Source organism: Atractosteus spatula, chromosome 12 (assembly GCF_055471065.1).
Source record: "Atractosteus spatula isolate fAtrSpa1 chromosome 12, fAtrSpa1.hap1, whole genome shotgun sequence".
Classification (NCBI taxonomy): Eukaryota; Metazoa; Chordata; class Actinopteri; order Semionotiformes; family Lepisosteidae; genus Atractosteus; species Atractosteus spatula.
Genome location: NC_142717.1, coordinates 45,865,177 through 45,883,127, shown reverse-complemented (window position 1 = coordinate 45,883,127; position 17,951 = coordinate 45,865,177). Strand labels below are relative to the sequence as shown.

General features: G+C 46.6%; 1 protein-coding gene across 1 annotated transcript in view; it reads left to right on the top strand.

Annotated features, from left to right (window-relative positions):
* The window catches only part of rapgef5a (Rap guanine nucleotide exchange factor (GEF) 5a), a 73,900-nt gene that overhangs the window by 6,165 nt on the left and 49,784 nt on the right, over positions 1 to 17,951 (top strand). The window contains exons 3-7 of the mRNA XM_088928912.1: positions 780 to 886; positions 3,282 to 3,403; positions 4,190 to 4,358; positions 13,731 to 13,812; positions 16,696 to 16,744. Coding sequence (XP_088785038.1) covers positions 780 to 886; positions 3,282 to 3,403; positions 4,190 to 4,358; positions 13,731 to 13,812; positions 16,696 to 16,744 — 529 coding nt within the window. The remainder of the gene's footprint in view (positions 1 to 779; positions 887 to 3,281; positions 3,404 to 4,189; positions 4,359 to 13,730; positions 13,813 to 16,695; positions 16,745 to 17,951) is intronic.

Here is a 17,951-nt window from a genome sequence, read left to right as displayed (position 1 = left end):
ATACCGTACCAAACAACTGGAAGGACATTTGCTACACTCCACCCTTTCTGTGGTGGAAGCTGTACCTGGGAGAAGAACTTCAGGGTCACAGATGAAGAAACATGAGTGGAAATACCATGTTGCGACTCTCTGCTGACTTGCATGTAATCCTAATATGCATTTCCATGCCCGTGAACCATCTGCATTTCTAAAAATTTACTTCACTAAAAAAACAGACCGGCACGCTTTCACATTAAAATGAAATAGACTGAGTAGCTACTGGTTTGCTTCCAAATGCCTTTTTAAAATGGATCCAGCATCCCATCAGTGAGAGTGTGGCATTGATGTAGGGTCACTTATGTAAGCAGATATGTCACACGTCTTTCATATACTGTATAGTTACTATGAAGCGGTTTTTAAGTGGGATGCTGTACTCTTGCAGATGGATTTTGAAATTTCATTTTGTTGTCTACTGATACAATCATTTTCAGATTGTTGGTGGTTAATATTGAATAAAAAGGGCTTTGTATTTACATTTGTGGAAGAATATGCATGTTTCTGTGGTTATTGGCTTCTGAATGGTGCAGGTTTTTGTTCCATCTCTAGATACTGTACTGTACATACAGGATCTTCAGTTAAATTGCTTGGTTTGAGGATGATGTCATACCTGTGCTGTACAGTACGGTACGTACCCGGATTGGTTGCTGGAGAAGTGTATGGCATGTTATTACTTCTTCTTGTCGGTGCCGTAAGCAGAAGGCCCGATCTAAAGGCTGATCCTGCGGTTCTGTTTCCTTCAGGTCTGCGCAGAGAGTTTCCCCTGTGCTGGAAGAGCCCTGAGAAACGCGTTCCTGTCTCACAGCCTGTACCCTGCGAGAGACAGGATTCACCTGGCGAGGATTATAAGGTAACGCCTTGCAGAGTGTGGCAGCACTGCGGAAACTCTTAGCAGAAGAGACCTCTTTCCTGTGCCTGTTGCCCTGGCTGTCCTGCCTTTGTGTCTCATAAGAAAATAATGACAAGTCCTGCTGAAATAAAATGCTGTGTCTCGATGGGTGCAGCGAGGCTGTGTGAGGTTCGGTTCAGTTCAGTTTATTTATTGAAACGCTCATTTGCATGTGTGCTCCGATACGAAGACATTAAGGAAACATAAACACAGAACAGCAGCCGCAGCAGCAACAAGAAGTTAAATAACATACACCTTAAGCAGAAAAGTCAGACAAGCAGTGTGAGAAGAGAAAAAAACATCGGTGTGAGTCCGTGGCAGGGGTAGAGGTGCTGAGGTTCTTGACTGCGGGGCAGGTGCTGAAGGTCACTGTGGAAATGGGGTGAGGATCTCTCTTCTGCAAGAGCAGGACACCCGCACCTCATTCTCATGAGTTCGTTAACTGCCTCACTATTCAAGTCTCAGTGTTTTAGTCTTTATATTCTTCTGGGCCTGTTGTGTGGAGAAGAATCCTTCTATTAATAGCCTGAAGGCAGGATTACATCCAAAATTTTCACCCACCTGCCAGCTGCTACAGTATTTACAAACCAGGCTCATGGTGGTGACTTCTGTTGTGCCGGTGCTGTCTTGTTTCTGTCAGGTGGAAACCCACCCTGCAGCCCCAGGCTAGTCATGCAATTGTGTTTAGTGGGGTGGCTGCAGTTTGAATTAAATCCACACCTAAGTCTTTTCATGTAACCCAGCCGGGCATGTTGGCTGAATAAGGTAATTTCATACATTATGGTAATTTAACACGAACCTTCCTCAATCACATTTATTTTAATGCAATGACAGCTTTAAGTAATTAAGATGTTCACAAAGTCCCAGGTATGAGCATCTGTTGATTTAATACTTTATTTAACCTGTTAAAATCTCTTTGACAGGGATGACCTGGAAACCTATTTATACAGCAGGGCATTTGATGTGCTTAATCCAGTGATAAAGAAAATTAATGCACAGAACACGCATGTAGAGTAATGAGAATGAGCTATGTAGCCGACCTGTAGCTAAATTTTGTAACTGCATACGCTGCAGTTATATAATTGCTGTTGTGACTGTAACTGTTCTTACCTATCTGCTATAGCCTCAGTCTTAATTAATTACTAATTAAATAATTAAATAACAGAACATCAGTATATGGGATGCTGTTTCTCATCAAGCCCTGGCATTTGCATTCTGTATAATTTCGTTTCACTTCCTTAGTGCGGGTAGAAGGAGTTCCCTGTATCGTACTGAGCTATGTTCTACTCAGCTGGTTAGGGTTCCACTCCTTGGGATGATGTTCTGAATTGGTGAACACCATTCCGTGCCACATTACAGTGAGCTGTCAGTTGCACAGGAACAGTGCTGTGTTCATGGCTCAAGGCCTTCCATTAAGAGCACACAGTGGGAAATGCTTGGTGCAGGTGGGAAGGCGTTGTCCTGGGGTGGGGAGGGTTGGGATTCGTACCTGAGCCGGACTCTTCTGTCTCTCCAGGAGGAGCTGTGTGGGGCTGGAGGGGGTGGGGTGGGATTCGTGCCTGAGCCGGACTCTTCTGTCTCTCCAGGAGGAGCTGTGTGGGGCTGGAGGGGGTGGGGTGGGATTCGTACCTGAGCCGGACTCTCCTGTCTCTCCAGGAGGAGCTGTGTGGGGCTGGAGGGGGTGGGGTGGGATTCGTACCTGTGCCGGACTCTTCTGTCTCTCCAGGAGGAGCTCTGTGGGGCTGGAGGGGGCGGGGTGGGATTCGTACCTGTGCCGGACTCTTCTGTCTCTCCAGGAGGAGCTGTGTGGGGCTGGAGGGGGTGGTGTGGGATTCGTACCTGAGCCGGACTCTTCTGTCTCTCCAGGAGGAGCTGTGTGGGGCTGGAGGGGGTGGTGTGGGATTCGTACCTGAGCCGGACTCTTCTGTCTCTCCAGGAGGAGCTCTGTGGGGGTGGAGGGGGTGGGGTGGGATTCGTACCTGAGCCGGACTCTTCTGTCTCTCCAGGAGGAGCTGTGTGGGGCTGGAGGGGGCGGGGTGGGATTCGTACCTGAGCCGGACTCTTCTGTCTCTCCAGGAGGAGCTCTGTGGGGCTGGAGGGGGCGGGGTGGGATTCGTACCTGAGCCGGACTCTCCTGTCTCTCCAGGAGGAGCTCTGTGGGGCTGGAGGGGGCGGGGTGGGATTCGTACCTGAGCCGGACTCTTCTGTCTCTCCAGGAGGAGCTCTGTGGGGCTGGAGGGGGCGGGGTGGGATTCGTACCTGAGCCGGACTCTTCTGTCTCTCCAGGAGGAGCTCTGTGGGGATGGAGGGGGTGGGGTGGGATTCGTACCTGAGCCGGACTCTTCTGTCTCTCCAGGAGGAGCTATGTGGGGCTGGAGCTGGTGCAGTGGCTACTGGAGCAGTGCTTGTTCGTGCAGTGCCGGGCGGTGGCGGCCAGGGTGTGGCAGGTCCTGCTGGAGCTGGGCATTCTGCTGTCAGGTACGTGCCTGCAGGTCCACAGCTCTGCTCTCAAGCCAGGAGCAAGGGCGCAGGCAGATCGGACTCTACACAAAGAAGGGAGTGGCAGCCACTGGCCCTACGGGGACAGTAATATAAAGGAAGCACAGTGGGTCTAAAAATGTGCTGTCTGGGGAGAGAATCACAGGTGGTGATTGCTTTGCATTTGGAGCCAGTCCTTATTAAAACCCCACAGCTCAAGTCTGTTCACAGTTTTATTTTTTTCATTTGCATTTTTATCTCCGTTGACCTCTGTCACATTGGTGAAGGCGTACGGGGGGGGGGGGGGGAGGAAGGAGGGAAATTTTCAGTCCTCCTGAGTTATTTCCTCGTTGTATAACTGGCGGATGCTGCGCTGCTCTGCGATGCCTGCTCCTGGTTGGGTTGAAAGGCTGCTGTGAGGTGGGTGGGTGTGGGTGTGCAGCTCCACAGCCTCTGCCGCCCACCTGGTGCCCACGTATCTGCTGCCAGGGAGGAGGCCCAGCCCAGCAGGAGCAGCAGGGTCTGTCCTCGGAGCCAGAGCAATCTGCGCTCCTGTCGGAAAGGATGCAGAATTCAGCGTGTGTCCGGATGAAGTGGCAGCTACAGTAGTTGAGTGAGTGCGCAGGGGCGTTCAGATTTGCCATCGTCCCTTTGCTTTTCTACAGTCTTTTTTTAATCTTTGTTCTTGTAGCCTTTTTAATCAGAACGGTGATTGATTTCCTCAACCGAATCGCTGCCATAAAAAAACAACAAAACCTCACCTGGTCCTTTGCTTGTCCCTGGCAGTCGACCAGCACGTCGTGTTTGAGGACTCCAATGTGTTCTACCAGTTCTCCTATGATGAGTGCGAGCTGCAGCACTGCGAGTTCAAGAACGAGAAGGACTGGCAGGACAGCGTCCGGCTGCTCCTGCAGCTCGTCCCCTACGTGCAGTTCCGAGGCGGAGTGAGCAGTCCGTGAGTACAGCCCCCCGTCTGTCTGTTAATAGCACGCCTGACCGGTCTAACTCCGAAAACATTTTTTCTGTGTTTCCTAGTCTTTAGTATTTTTTTACAGAATGCAACTGAGTCACTCTCTGAATGAACCCATTTTCGAGGTACTGGTGTCTGCGACAGTTCATTTGGTTAACAGATTTATGATCGGGTTGTCGCGGGGACGTTTTGATGTAGTAATAATGAGTGTACGTTGCTGGAACACAAAGACTGCAGGTTTAGCGGTGATAATGCAGTGAACCGTTGAGCATAACAACGGTGTGCTGGCTTAGTTTAGAAAGTATTTACTGCACGTGGCTCAGATGCTCAGAAAACAGACTGGCTTTTCTACTGTTGTTTCTATAGCTGCAGACATTTTTTCACATTGACAAGAGAAGAAAGAAAACGCAACGTTTCGCAACGAAACGTTGTTTTCATTCTTCTCTTTTCAGCCTGGAATAAACCTATTACTTGTTCCTTTGCAGCCTACGCATGCTGACGCAGCTCCCCACCTGAATTTCCTCACATTTACAGCAAACCGCTATTTGCAGTCCTCTTGCGTGGTTGTCATAGTTATTTGCAGCAGTGCAGTAATTGTGGAATTGTGTGAAAGCGAGCGGTTCAACGACACTGTGTAAATGCTGCCACATCCTCCTTACATTTATTTTACACGTGTACATCCACTGACCTCTGCTAGTGATTCAAGGCACCTTCAAGTCCCCGAACGAAATGTGGGGGTGGAGCAATCAATTCATACAGAAAAGTACTTAAAAGGCTTCAAGGTCTCTGAGACAGAGGAGTCGGTTTCCAGGAAAGCACAAACGTGACGGCCTGGCCTTCAGTGGGCACCTTCAGGCCTGCTTCCCGCCGGCAGACCTGGCGCCCGGCACCCGCGGGGTTGTGGTAGAGCTGCACTCGCAGGCGCCAGCTGAGCGAGGAGCACCTGCCCATCCGGTCCTCTGAGCAGCGGGCCTCGGACCGGCCCGGCTCGTCCTCCCACGCTAGTTTTTCCCTGTGGGGTGTGTCGGCGGTTGTCGGTTCTCCATTCCAATCCCGTGGGATGGGTCTTGCCGACACCGATGTGCGACCGTGCAGTGTTTAAAATTCCTTCTGCTTCAAGGGCTCCTGGTAGCGGTCAACCCACTGTTGCCGATCTTGAGCGGCGGAGTTTTTTTGTAGGGATTTCGGACTCCCTCCCCACCAGATTCCCATGGATAATTCTCACAGCGCCTCCTGTAGGGGATTCCAGCCGCCGGCGCCGTCCTGTTGGCCTTGACACAGCTGCTGCTGTTGAGGTCTGTGCACCACAGTCACCATATTTATATAGAATCCGTGTTCTAACATCAGTAATTCCTGTTGATGAGAGTAGGTCACGTATATGAACTGTACCCTTGCACACTTCTGTGGCTTCGCAGTCTTGACACCTTGAGCTCGTACCCTCGCCGCAGTTCTGTCTCCTGGCTCGTCTGCCCGCGCTGGGAGAGACGTTCTGGATCCGTTTCTCTTCGTCAGCCCTTCTCTGAACTCGAGACACAGATTAGACTGTTCTCTCAGAATTGGAGCTTGCCTGTATTTTTTTATTTTTAGTCTTTTATTCCCAGTGTGTTCATAAAGATACCTCATCAAATCCAAACTGCTGCTGATCCAAATATGTCACTCTCTTGACAGAAACTGTGCGGAGAGGCTGCTGCAGGTTTCTAAATACACAAACAGGAGAATCGTTATAATCACCCCAAAGGGCACTGGAAAATAATGTTCACACTAATAATGCAGGAGTATTAGAACCATACTTAGCCGCAGTATTTTTTCAGTGCGTTGGATGACAGGATATTAAAATTTAAGCAATCGTTGGGTAAACTGACTGAGCTTGCAAATCCTCTGTGTGCAGCACTGACTTCACAAAGACAAGCACAGCTTGAGGAGTGCTCTGAGCAGAGAGGTCTCAGGGGATCAGGAAAGATAATTACACTTGCTGTATGAAGAACAAAAACCAACTGTTCTACAGTGCATTTTAATATTCATCTTTAGGATAGTGTAATTGTAGTTTGTGTATGTATTTAGATTTCTTTATTATTTGTATTAATTAATGCATCATAGAATTAATTAGAATTGTGTCTTGTTGCTTTACAATCCTGACGCTTTGAATCTGTACAGTAAATAATGTGTTGTATAACACAACCGGCTCCACGCATTCAAGGCATAAAACAAAAAAAGAAATGGATCAACTGACATCTGTGTACATTAATAGTTATATTTATTCTGAAATAAGGTGAACCAGTCTCTGTAAAGTTCCTTAGTTAGTGATTTTCAAACAGATTCAACTATAGAGACCAAGGAGTTTTCAAAACAGCTCAAGGATTAAGCTGTACAAAGGCACAGAGCTGGAGAAGAGTATAAAACATGTCACAGATCCTCAGCATGTCTTTGAGCCAGGTGAGGTTGATAATTCAGAAGTGGAAGGCACCCAAACACTGCCTAAGCCAGGCTGTCCAACTAAACTGAGCAGCTGGGCAAGGAGGGAACTGCTTAGCGATGCCACCATGGGGACATCAGTGAGGACATCAAGAGCTACAGAATTCAGTGACCGAGAGGAGACAGAATGTCCAGGGGTCAGCGATATCCAGGTCACTCCATCAAGGGGGGGCTGTATGGAACTGGTTTTATGGTCATATAAGATAAAGTTGAAATGTTGTGTAAACGCTTTTGCAAAGTGTTACATCTGACACCAGCCCATCAGTGTCCACCACTCAGTCAGCCCCATCCCTACTGTCAAGTATGTTTTTACAGAATTCTCCTTCTCATCAGCAGTAGCTTGGAAGCTTAGAGGAAAAAACTGATTTGAGACCTAAAACTGGGACAAAAATTCGCCTTCTAGAGGGACAATCACCCAAGCGCAAGGCCAGAGCTACACTGGAGTTGTTTGAGAATGAGAAAGGCAGGTGTCCTAGAGTGGCCAAGTCAAAGTCCTGACTTGAGTCTTGAGAATCTGTGGAAAGACTTGAAAGCTGAAAACTGATTTTTATAAGTGACAAATCTCCAAACAGCAAGAGGCAAAAATTGCACTAAGCCGGTGTGTCAAGTTGATGCTTACCCAGAAAGACTTGTAGCCAATGGTGCTTTTTTCTCTTTAGTTTTTGCTGTTGTTTACTGTGGTGTATCTAACCTTTAGAAGTCTTTGGTTTGAGCATTCAGGTTTATTTTGAATACAGTATTAAGTATAAATAAATGTGTGTACTTCATTTTGTGAATTTCACAAAATGGGACACCGTAGGCATGGTCTGAATGCTTTTGCAAGACTCCATAGATCATGCTTTTATTTGGAGATGAAAAGCATCTCATTCTGAGTATGGGGTTTAAACATATTCAGCAGATCTCTGGATATGCTGATCAAAATATTCATTCAGAAACAACAATGAGATTAATTTCAGGACCATCTGAAGAAAAAATGCCAGCTTTCACATGAGCTGCCAAAGGCTACCTCTTCCGGCCCCTGTTGGCACAGACTATTGGCGCAGAGGAGTTTGCCCTGTGCTGTGCACCAGGCTTGAAGGACAGACTAGTCGACCTATGAAATTAGCTCAAATACTCTGCAGTAAACCCATATGGGGTCAGGATCATGGAGCCTCTCAGATGTTGCAGGCCGCTGTGTAGGGAGCCACAAATCTCAACTAATACATCAGCTGAGCTTACAGGGGCCGCAGCAGAGTTCTGACTTCGCTAGATGTGAAAACAAATTGCTCTTTGAGTTAACTAACTCTCGAGTCCTGCTGTGATGTTTCAGTTCATCAGTAAAGGGACTTTATTTATGAAATTATCTGGTTCTTGTTGTTTGCAGTCCACACCTATTCAGCAAGGTCTTTCGGGCCCCAGGGGGCGGGCTCCTGTGGACCCCTGCCTCCAGGGGGCATGTCCCTCTGGACCCCTGTCTCCAGTGTCATGTCCCCATGTTGCTGTTGGCCGAGCAGTTTCCTTTGCGGTTTTGTGTGCTGTCGCACTTGCAGTGCCAGGCTTGCAGTCTTTTCTTTCGGGTCCTGCCAGCATCACCTGCAGCTGACTGTGGGACCCAGTAGTCAGAGTCGCTGTCTGTTGAAGCTCAGTCAGCTCTGAGTCCTGCAGAATCTGAGCTAGGGGCAGAGCTGTGGTTTGTGCAGGCTGTGCAAACCCCCTTTAGGAAATCGCATTTTAAATGTGGATGAGTTTTCCCAAAACTAGCAGTAAGGAAAGTTTGATTTTTGTTTCAGAATGATCTTCAGTTAGTTATCTCTTTAAACGAATTAAGCTAATTTGTCAAATTTGTGCAACACCTATCTAAATTTGACATTTACTCATAAATTGTTTTTAACGTCATGGGATTTAGGGGCCTATGAATCCAGGAAAAAGTTGTTTTCAATAAATATTTATTTGATTCAAGAACTGAAAAAGACATTGTGGTGAGCCCTTTCAGCTCTTGGTATGGATTCAGGGAAATTGAATATTGTTCCCGTAATGGAAAATAAAATGCCGTCTGATTGAACCGCAGTATAAAAAAAACCTGTCAGAATGGCACAAAACTGTGCTCAGTTGAAATCTGGTCTGCAGGGGTCACATGCTTGCAGGGAATACAGAGTTTAAACCCAGCAGTGTCGTCCTTCTGAGCTTTAATAGGGTGATCAATATTTATAAAAAGAGCTAAACAATTACCTAAGCTATCCTGTTTTTATTTTATTTCCGGAGTTCTGTTAAAAAAAAAATTAATGTAAAATCCTGCATCAGACCTGTAAAAACCCAAATCTCTTTCACTTCACTTTTTTTTGTACAAGCACAGTGTTTAATGATTATGATTGAAATTATTTTCAGATGCGCTGCAGTTTTACCATGTCACATGGATCTGCTTCACGCTTTCATCTAAATGGGCTTGGGCACCCAGACACTGGCACACTCGCAGTGCGGTCAGTGAGAGGTAGTGATTTGCATGGGTTTGAATATGATTCAGACTCACGGCTGGGAGCTGCAGGGCTGTCTGTGCTTCATGATGAAAAATCTGGGGAGACAGAGGAGTATTTTTTCCTCAGATGGGAGATAAGAGTGTGCTATCTGAGTTTCTGATCTCAGCTGCAGGAGATGGTAAAACAACCTTTCACCCTCCCTTTCTTCTGTCCTTCTGTGTTGTGAACGTCAACGTAGATAATTCCAGCACCAGTAGTCCATCACACAGGGAAGTCCACCCTCCATTGTACCCGGAACAGACATGGAGAACTTGTGATGAACAAGAGTGATTACTTTTTGTTTACCGTAAGTCTCCATTAATGGAACTTGATTATCAAAATAAAATAGTCTTTAAAACCACAGCTGAAACAGCAGTCTATAAGGGGCACCAGCCTGGGAATGAAACTGAGAAGAGACTAAGTGGAAATAGTAGCTGCTCTGATTCTGTCGGCACAGGAGTGGGAGTGAACTACCATCCATCTCGCTGGTGGGTTCAGAAGGAATCGGCTACGATAATAGAATCTCCCTCCCGGATTTTGTTAGATAAATCCCTTAAAGTCTGGTCTGTTGCTAAGCGGCTGAATACGAAATCCTGTTACAGTGACTTTAAGTATTTTAGCTGCATTTAATTTTTTTGTGTAGTTGTTTCCAAATGATAAAAAGATAGTTTGGTGTGGTAGCTTTAAAAACACAGAATTATAAATCACACAAATGGTCTCTCTTGACCCGTTGTTCCTTCTGCTGAGCAATTGTAATGTTTGCTTTGTCTGTATTTATACTAGGATTTAATAGCTGAAAGTCTGTGTGACTTTAAGAGGGCTTTGTCAGGGATTCATGTGTGTTGCTGCTTGTGTGTTTGCAGTAATTGCGAAAGATCAAACTGCAGGTATCTTAAGTCCACACCTCGCTGAATTAGGGTGACTGTTACGGCGGAGTGCTCATACACTGAGCTTCGCTTTTCCTGCTAACGTGGGTGTGAACAGATGAGCCATAAATGGAGGAGGAATAGCAGCATCGGAGCAGAACTGGTCTCTGAGGTCAGAACCGGAGATGGGGAAGAATTCCGGAAGTGCCCAGTGATTTCTCAGCCCAGCGTGCGGCAGCTTTATCTGGAGATGTCCAGTGGCTTGGGGGCAGGGGGCTGCTCAGCTGCTGTGTCCTTCTTGGCCAGCAGGTGTCAGTGTGTCACAGTGCTGTGGGAGCAGTTGGGGAGCACGTTTCCCCCTCACAGCAACACCCACACTTGTGCTCCGCATTGGTGCTGTCCTTTCAGTACTGGCCTTCTCTCTGTCAGCTGGACTTGGCGTGTTGTGTGAGTGGATTCTTTTTTTTTGCAAAGGCAGATAACAGAGTGTGTTCCACCTCTTGTGTCTTTTCTGCCCGCTGGTGCAGAGAAATGAGACTCATAGAGTAGTGTGTCTAGGGCCTCCTCTGAACACAGAGGCGAGGCACCAGGCCATAATGCCATTGTTGCTGTTGCTCCAAGCTTGACCTTCAGCCATGCCATGAATAGACGGCCAGTGTCTTGTTCTGTCCTGAAGCACAGCTCAGTTTCTGTTAAGACTGGTATACAGTATGTGCATTTCGTTCTGTATCACAATACGACAAGGCTTTGATTTCTCAGAACTGTCTTGCCTCAAAGCGGCTGTTCCACATACACAAAAGCTTGCAATGCATGCAAACATTACAAAGTAAACGGTGTGATGTAATGACATTAAAATGATCAATATAACATCAGGTAACAGGCCTCATCCCACACGCGCTCATTTCACAGGAGTCCACATTGCTGCACCAGAGCCTGTCAACCTGCCCCCTCCACAGTTACACCAGCCCAGATAATTACACACAGGTCCATTACCTGAGAACATCTGAAGTAATGTTCTAGCAAGCAGCTAATTAACCCAGCCCAAGAAGGGAGGCCTCTGGCTGTTAATTGCTTGAGGTAGTTTTCACCCCGGTGTGCTCAGGAACACTGGTTGAAAGGTGGTGGACAGTGACTTTCCGTGTAGCAGGACCCTTCACTGCACCTGCTGCAGGCGGGGCTTTGATTGAGAGGGAGGGAGTGGACCTGCAGGTGGGAGAGCGAGGGGCGGCGTGGGGGGGGGGTGAGGGGCAGTCAGGCACGGCCCGTGGCCTGACCCCCTTAAACAGGCTCTGCTGACGCACCTATTTCATGAAACTGCGGTTCTATTACTGCAGGTTTCGATTTTTTTATGGGTGGCCACAGTGCTCCTGGTGTCTGTGTAGGCATTTATATGTTCAATTATGTTTTTTTGGGGGATTCTAATTAACCAAGATTTCTGGCGGAAAGCATTAGGATTTCTGCTGAGAAAGGGAAATGGAATTGATATTTGCCAAAAACCTGGGAGTTTTTTTTTAAACCAGACATTGGTTTAACCAGACATGCGTTTCTGATATTTACATAAATGCTTATTGCTGAACAACACATTTTCCCTGAAGCAAAACTGTCAAAATGAATCTCTGTCTCCCCACCCCTTGGACAGCTTTGCACTTAAGGATGAGTAACCTGTGTGAAGAGCAGATCATGTGTGTGTCTGTCTGCCATGTTCTCACCTAAATGTGCCACACAGACCCAGGGGTAAAGATGCTGATTGAAACCTGTTCTTCAAAATCACCTGCATATATTTTATTTCAGTATTGTCTACTGATATCTCCCCCTGCAACTCCTATCTTTTAACCCACTGAAAGCCTGGTCAGTATCTGGATGGGAGACTCCCGGGAAAGCTAAGGTTGCTGCTTGAAGAGATGTTAGTGGGGCCAGTAGGGGGCGCTCACCCTGTGGTCTGTGTGGGTCCTACTGCCCCAGTATAGTGATGGAGACACTAGACTGTAAAAAGGTGCCGTCCTTCAGATGAGATGTAAAATAGAGGTCCTGACTCTCTGTGGTCATTAAACATCCCAGGGTGTTTCTTGTTTACTGTGAGTTGTCTATGTGAACATGTTTGAAAGGGGCAATTCTATTTTGCGTGTAGTGTGCAAAGTTCACTTGAATAAAGCAATGGCTGAGAGAGAAACATTGTATCGTGGAAGAAATTACTAGGTGAGATTCTTGGAAGAGTTAGTAGCAGCCAGACAAGCTGTAGCTCTGAATGGCCTCCTATTCTTGCCGTCTGCCATAAGACTGTACAACGCATCCACCTTGCGTCTTGGCAGAGGCAACATCGACAGCGACCTGTTTCTGGACTAAACGCATCTACACATCTACTGCTACATCTGTTCTCTTTCTTTTTCTTTTCTTTTTCCCATTTACAACCACTTTTTGTGTAATATATGCCAGGGACCTGTGCAATACATTTATATTTATATCTATAGTTACATCTATATTTATATTCATATGTGTGAAATGAGTGTGATACGATTTTCTGTGTACTGTTCTGTTCTAGTTTGTTCTTGTGCGTCCGGACTGTGAGTAACTCTTGTATTGTATTGTATGTATTGTACTATTATTATATAATTCGTTACACTGTGGCTGTGTTGTGTGTGTTAAGCTACTGTTGCACTGCAATTTCCCTCACGGGATCAATAAAGTATGTATCTATCTATCATCTATCTATCCTTTGAAACCTTCCGCAAGGCATGCTTGTTACATTTTACGACATTTTTAATATGTAAGATTATATGGGTATGGCATAATCTGGAAAAAATGCAATCTAAATGTAATATGAGCAAGCTAACGCTCAGCTTGTTATCCTGCTTTTTAAAGTAGTTATAGCTGATGTGGATGTAGTGGTGTTGTTCTGAAAAGGTGTGTGTGCCACTGGTTTAAACATGGACAGTGTTCATCGAGCCAGCGAGCAGTATGAGGATGTGCTTTTCCTGAAACTGGGTCATACGCAGGCAGGTGGTACCTTCTGCCTTGTTTGTAAAAGGCGAACGTTCACTTTGAAGTTTTCACAGGAGCTCGGAATTCCTTCTAATTTTAATTAAAATATGCTGATTAGATTTCATCCACGGACTCAGAGGTGAACACCTGGCACACTGAGAAAAGTGGTGCCTTGTCAAAATCGTAGCTTAGTTCTTTGCAAAGGCACTGTATAACCTTGAAGGGAAAATCCAAGCACACAGATAAGGCTTTGTAACCTTTCCCAGACTGTTAAGCAGCACCAGTTCGTTCTCTAAAGCTACCGCAGGTTTCTTTTGATCTGTTAGCACAGACCTGAGTGCTGAAGACCAAACATTTTAATGTCATGGACAGGTAGAATCACTTCCTGGTGATCAGCTTATTATCTGTGTATGTTTCAGTGCTCCAGATTCTACATAACTTCTTGTTACATGTTAATGAGATGATAAACCCGTCTTCTTACAGTATGTGTTAAAAATGCTGGTGTTGATGTAGCATCTTTACCCAATACTATCTTTTTTTGTCTCCAGTCCAGACAGAGAAGCAGAACAGAAGAAGGAACTCTGCAATGAAATTCTTCAAATGAAGGCACTGGAGCGCTTAACATCAACAGTAAGACAGAACTGGCGTGGTCTGTGTTTGTGTCTCCTTAACTCCTGCGCAGCGCTGGAGCTAAGAAAAGAGGCCTTTCTTAATGTCTGAATTGCCTCCTGATGTTTGCTAACTTTCTATGTCATGGCAGCGCGGATAGAACACCTGTTGTGCTGTAGCTGTGTCGAGGTGCTGTTCCTGCTGTGCAGCTGTTGGCATTGGGGTTCAGTTCTTTTCTCTACCAACTAATGAAACACAATACGTACTGTATCTGAGATCACCTTGAGCCTGGAGGTTAAGGAACTGGTCCATAGATGTGTCCTGACTGCAGCAGCAGATCTTCACCTCCCCCTTGAAACTGAAAGATTTGATCAATGAACTACAAATTCAGCAGCACATTTGCACACGTTCCGCACAATTCAGTAACAGTTCCGTTATTCTGCACAGGAGTACTAAGACATTGGATTTGTGGTCCTGTCCTGGCATGTGCAGATTGATCTGTTCAATGAGAATATGTCAGAGGCTTGAAGAGTTTATTATTCATCTTCATTTTTTTCATTGTCATTGAATATCATTCTGCAGTCATCTAGCGTGGACTGTATTTCTGAATGCAGACACTTTCAAATGGCATTTACCTACCACCCTGTTTGTGCAGTGGATGTGCATTTTATGTTTAGAACTAATGAAGGTACAGTATTATATTTATTATTCATCACTGTGTAGTGTCCACTGTGATCCTACTACAAGGACTTTGAGCTTAGTAACAACTTGTTAAACAGGTTAAGCAGGCTGTTGTGTCTTTTCTTTGTGCTGCTTTATTTGTTTTGGAAGCTGAGGTTGCAAATGACTTTAAACAAAATATTAGAACATGACACCAGACTATTGAAGGTATAAAAATAGAACAGCATGGACCTAATGTAGAGAGTAGTATTGCATATTGCAAAGACTTTCTGTATCTACTCAGATTGCCTTCAGCCGCTGGGGCCTGGCAGCCTCATGAAGACCCAGTTCTGATCACCAGCGCACTGTTCTTAGGAAGGTCCTGAGACTAGTGCTGTCCACTGCTGCACTAGTGAGACCGTTCTCCGTGACTCTCTCTCTGCCCAGCCTGGGCTCTGCTCTGGGATCACACTATTCACCAAGAGAGCTCTCTGTACCAGGGCTGTGACAGGGCCCCAGTCCAGAAGCCCTGCCCTGTCTCTTGGGGGCCAGTATAAGCCCCCGTGCGTCTGCGCTGGGGGTCCTGAGGTTCTGTTGCAGGGTCACTGCCGACCAGCTGCCCGACTCTGATGCAGAACCTGGCCTCTACAACTTGTTTCTCGTAATTAAAAACGAATCGCTAACTCGATAAAAAAAATAGTTTGGAAAATATTTGATCCAATCCAGAGCCTTGGTGCTGGCTTGTCAATTCATAGACGATACACATAACGTTTTCATGTCTGTGGGTTATGTAACTGTGCGTAATAATGGTTAATAATATGTTGCAAACCTGTCGAGCAGCACAGCCTGCAGTTATGCCTTCTTGTGGAAAAAAAACATAACTTAGTTAGGCGCAAAATCATTTGCATTGTCTTTATCTGATAAGCAAGTGGAACTCCAGAGAGCTGTTAATGACAAATATTTTATCACTGATACACTTAGCTTTTTATTTAAATCAGGGTGCAGTGTGGAAATCTGACCTTGTCCTGCCCTTCAAGAAACCCAGCCAAGCTTCTGCTCCTAGTGTGTTGCATTATGTGAAACTTCATTTAGATAGAATTTATTTTTTATATCCCTAAACAAACATGTGACCAGGAAGGTTATTTTCCTAGATGCGTTCGGTGATCTTTAGGGCGGGTGATTTCCTCTTTGCCTTCTGTTGTTTGTGTACCAATCTTTTAAGAGAAAGTAAAACAAAACACGCATCTGAACAGAACGAAAAGGAAATCAGTTATGTATAGGGAGTTCCTGCTAGGTTTTGCCTGATCTGATGGGCAGATCTGAAAAACTTGTGCAATGCTTTGGGAAAGGCTGCCAGTACATGACCAGGCGTGGGAACAGAAATAGCAGCCCTTCTGAAATCCTGATGAGCTCACAGGATGTGCTGATGTTTTCCCAAGAGAGCTGTGTCAGTGCCTGCTCTGAGGCGATGGGTTCTGGCACTGTATCCGTTGTCCTCAGAGCAGCACAAACGTCTCCTTTTCCTGGGGAGCGTGTCACTGTTTGACGTTCGTCTGCGCTCTGTGGCTTCGACAGCTGTCTGCTTGTGGTTGTGCTCCGCTCTTCAGCTCATCCGGCTGGAAAAAATGAAAGTTTTTGTTTGTCTGTGCTGGCTGAGAGGTGGGAGGACACAAGCAGCAGACTCCTGGACACTCTTTGTCTCTTCTGGGTCACCAAGTCCTCTGTTGCATACTTGGTCTAATTGTTTAATTAATATCCTAATAGCTGTATATCTGACTTGGCTGTGAGGAATTTCATAGGTGACTGTACCTTTGATTAATTGAATGTTTTGAGTAATAAACCATAAAAAACTTGACAAATGTGTATTCTCTAACCAAGGATGTACTGTAGGTTACCCAGAATATCCATTAGGTTAATTGTTTAATTGCTACTCCTGTAGAACAAACACATAAGACACTGGGCCCCTAGGAACTGAGTGTGACAGCCCTGGTTAAACGCATCTGTGCGTTGAGTGGTGTGCTTTTGTTAACCAGAATAATCGATGGTTTCCTTTCTTTTAATTACAAGGGAGGTGCAAAAATATACAGATTTGTTCTCCATGCATGAGATGCTGTTTCAAAACTGAGGCCCTCACAGAGGCCAGGAGTGGAAGTGACGTTGTCTCGGTTGTCCACCCCCTGGCTGTGAGGAGCTGTGCGCAGGGGGAGGGGAGTCTGACCGCTCCGTGTCTGTTCCCCTGGACAGGTGCAGAACGAGCTGGCGGCGGCGCTTGCGAGGAAGGCGCGGAGGTCAGGTGAGTGCAGGTGCTCTCGGCGCGGGCGTGAGGGCCGCTGGTCGAGCGGGGCGCGTGATTCCCCCGCAGCGGGCAGAGGCGCGGCCTCCTTCCACCTGCCGACGGCGTGAGGCAGGACCTCGGGCAGGAGCACCTGTCCTGTTCTTCCAGGGCACCGAGCCAGAGCGATTCTCTTTCGGCTCAAAGGATGTATTCCTGGATTTGTCTGCCTGAAGGAGGTACAGAGCTTTCCTCTGAAGATGCCAGCCCTGAGCTTCATTAGTAGTTTGTATTAACGAAGTCCACGTTCCGTGTTCCCTGCATGGCGGGAATATTCAGAAGGATGGTTGTGCGTGCATGTCCGCTGCTCCGGGCGGCTCTTGGACAAGTGGCAGCTCTGTCTGCTGAGAATCCTGGGAGGAGCAGCCCTGCAGCCGACTCTCTTTTCTTCTGTGTCCCCTCCCGCGGAGAACTGAACCCCCCGACTCTCTGGGCTCCAATTGTTGTGTAAACCTCCCGGGACTCGCTAGCTGCAGGCAGTGGGAATACGTACTCCTGAGCCTGTGAGCTTTAGCACACTTTGACAAGTCAATTAACAATGCAAGTCTTAATTACACCATCTGTTAATTAGTGCACGGCCTGTTCCATCACAGTGGATGTCCCTCCCAGGTCATTGCATCCATAGCGTGCTTTGCAGGAGGGCTGGGGGAGACCGAGCGCTGTTCTTGCTGGCCTCTGGCTCAGCCGACACGGGCCGGTCGCCCTCGTGAATGGCAGGAGGGAAGTCTTCGGTCCGCTTCCTCAGGGAGTGTCGCAGGAAAGTCGCACATCCCGAATGGGCTCTTTTGAGAACACGCTGTTACTGCTGGAGCCAAGGAGAGGGATGTGAAGAGAACATGCAGCCTGCACTGCGCGGTACACTGCAGGTCAAGCCCTACAGTGCGAGTCTGAAACACAGCTGGAGATGTATTTTCTGACCAGATAATCCCCAGTAGGACCTGCTCTTCCAGCCAGTCCTAAGCTATTGTCTTTCTGCCTTTTCTGCAGAGCTGTGAGATTAGGATCTTGCTCTATACTCATGTTTTCCTGAGCAATTTCCACCTTGCTGTGCACTTGCTAAACAGCTTTATAGGGTGAAATATCCGATACATTCTTTTAAAATTATTTAGCGGAGGTGCAATAAATCCTAAGTCTTTGTGGTTCTTACAGTATATTTGGCCGATAAAAG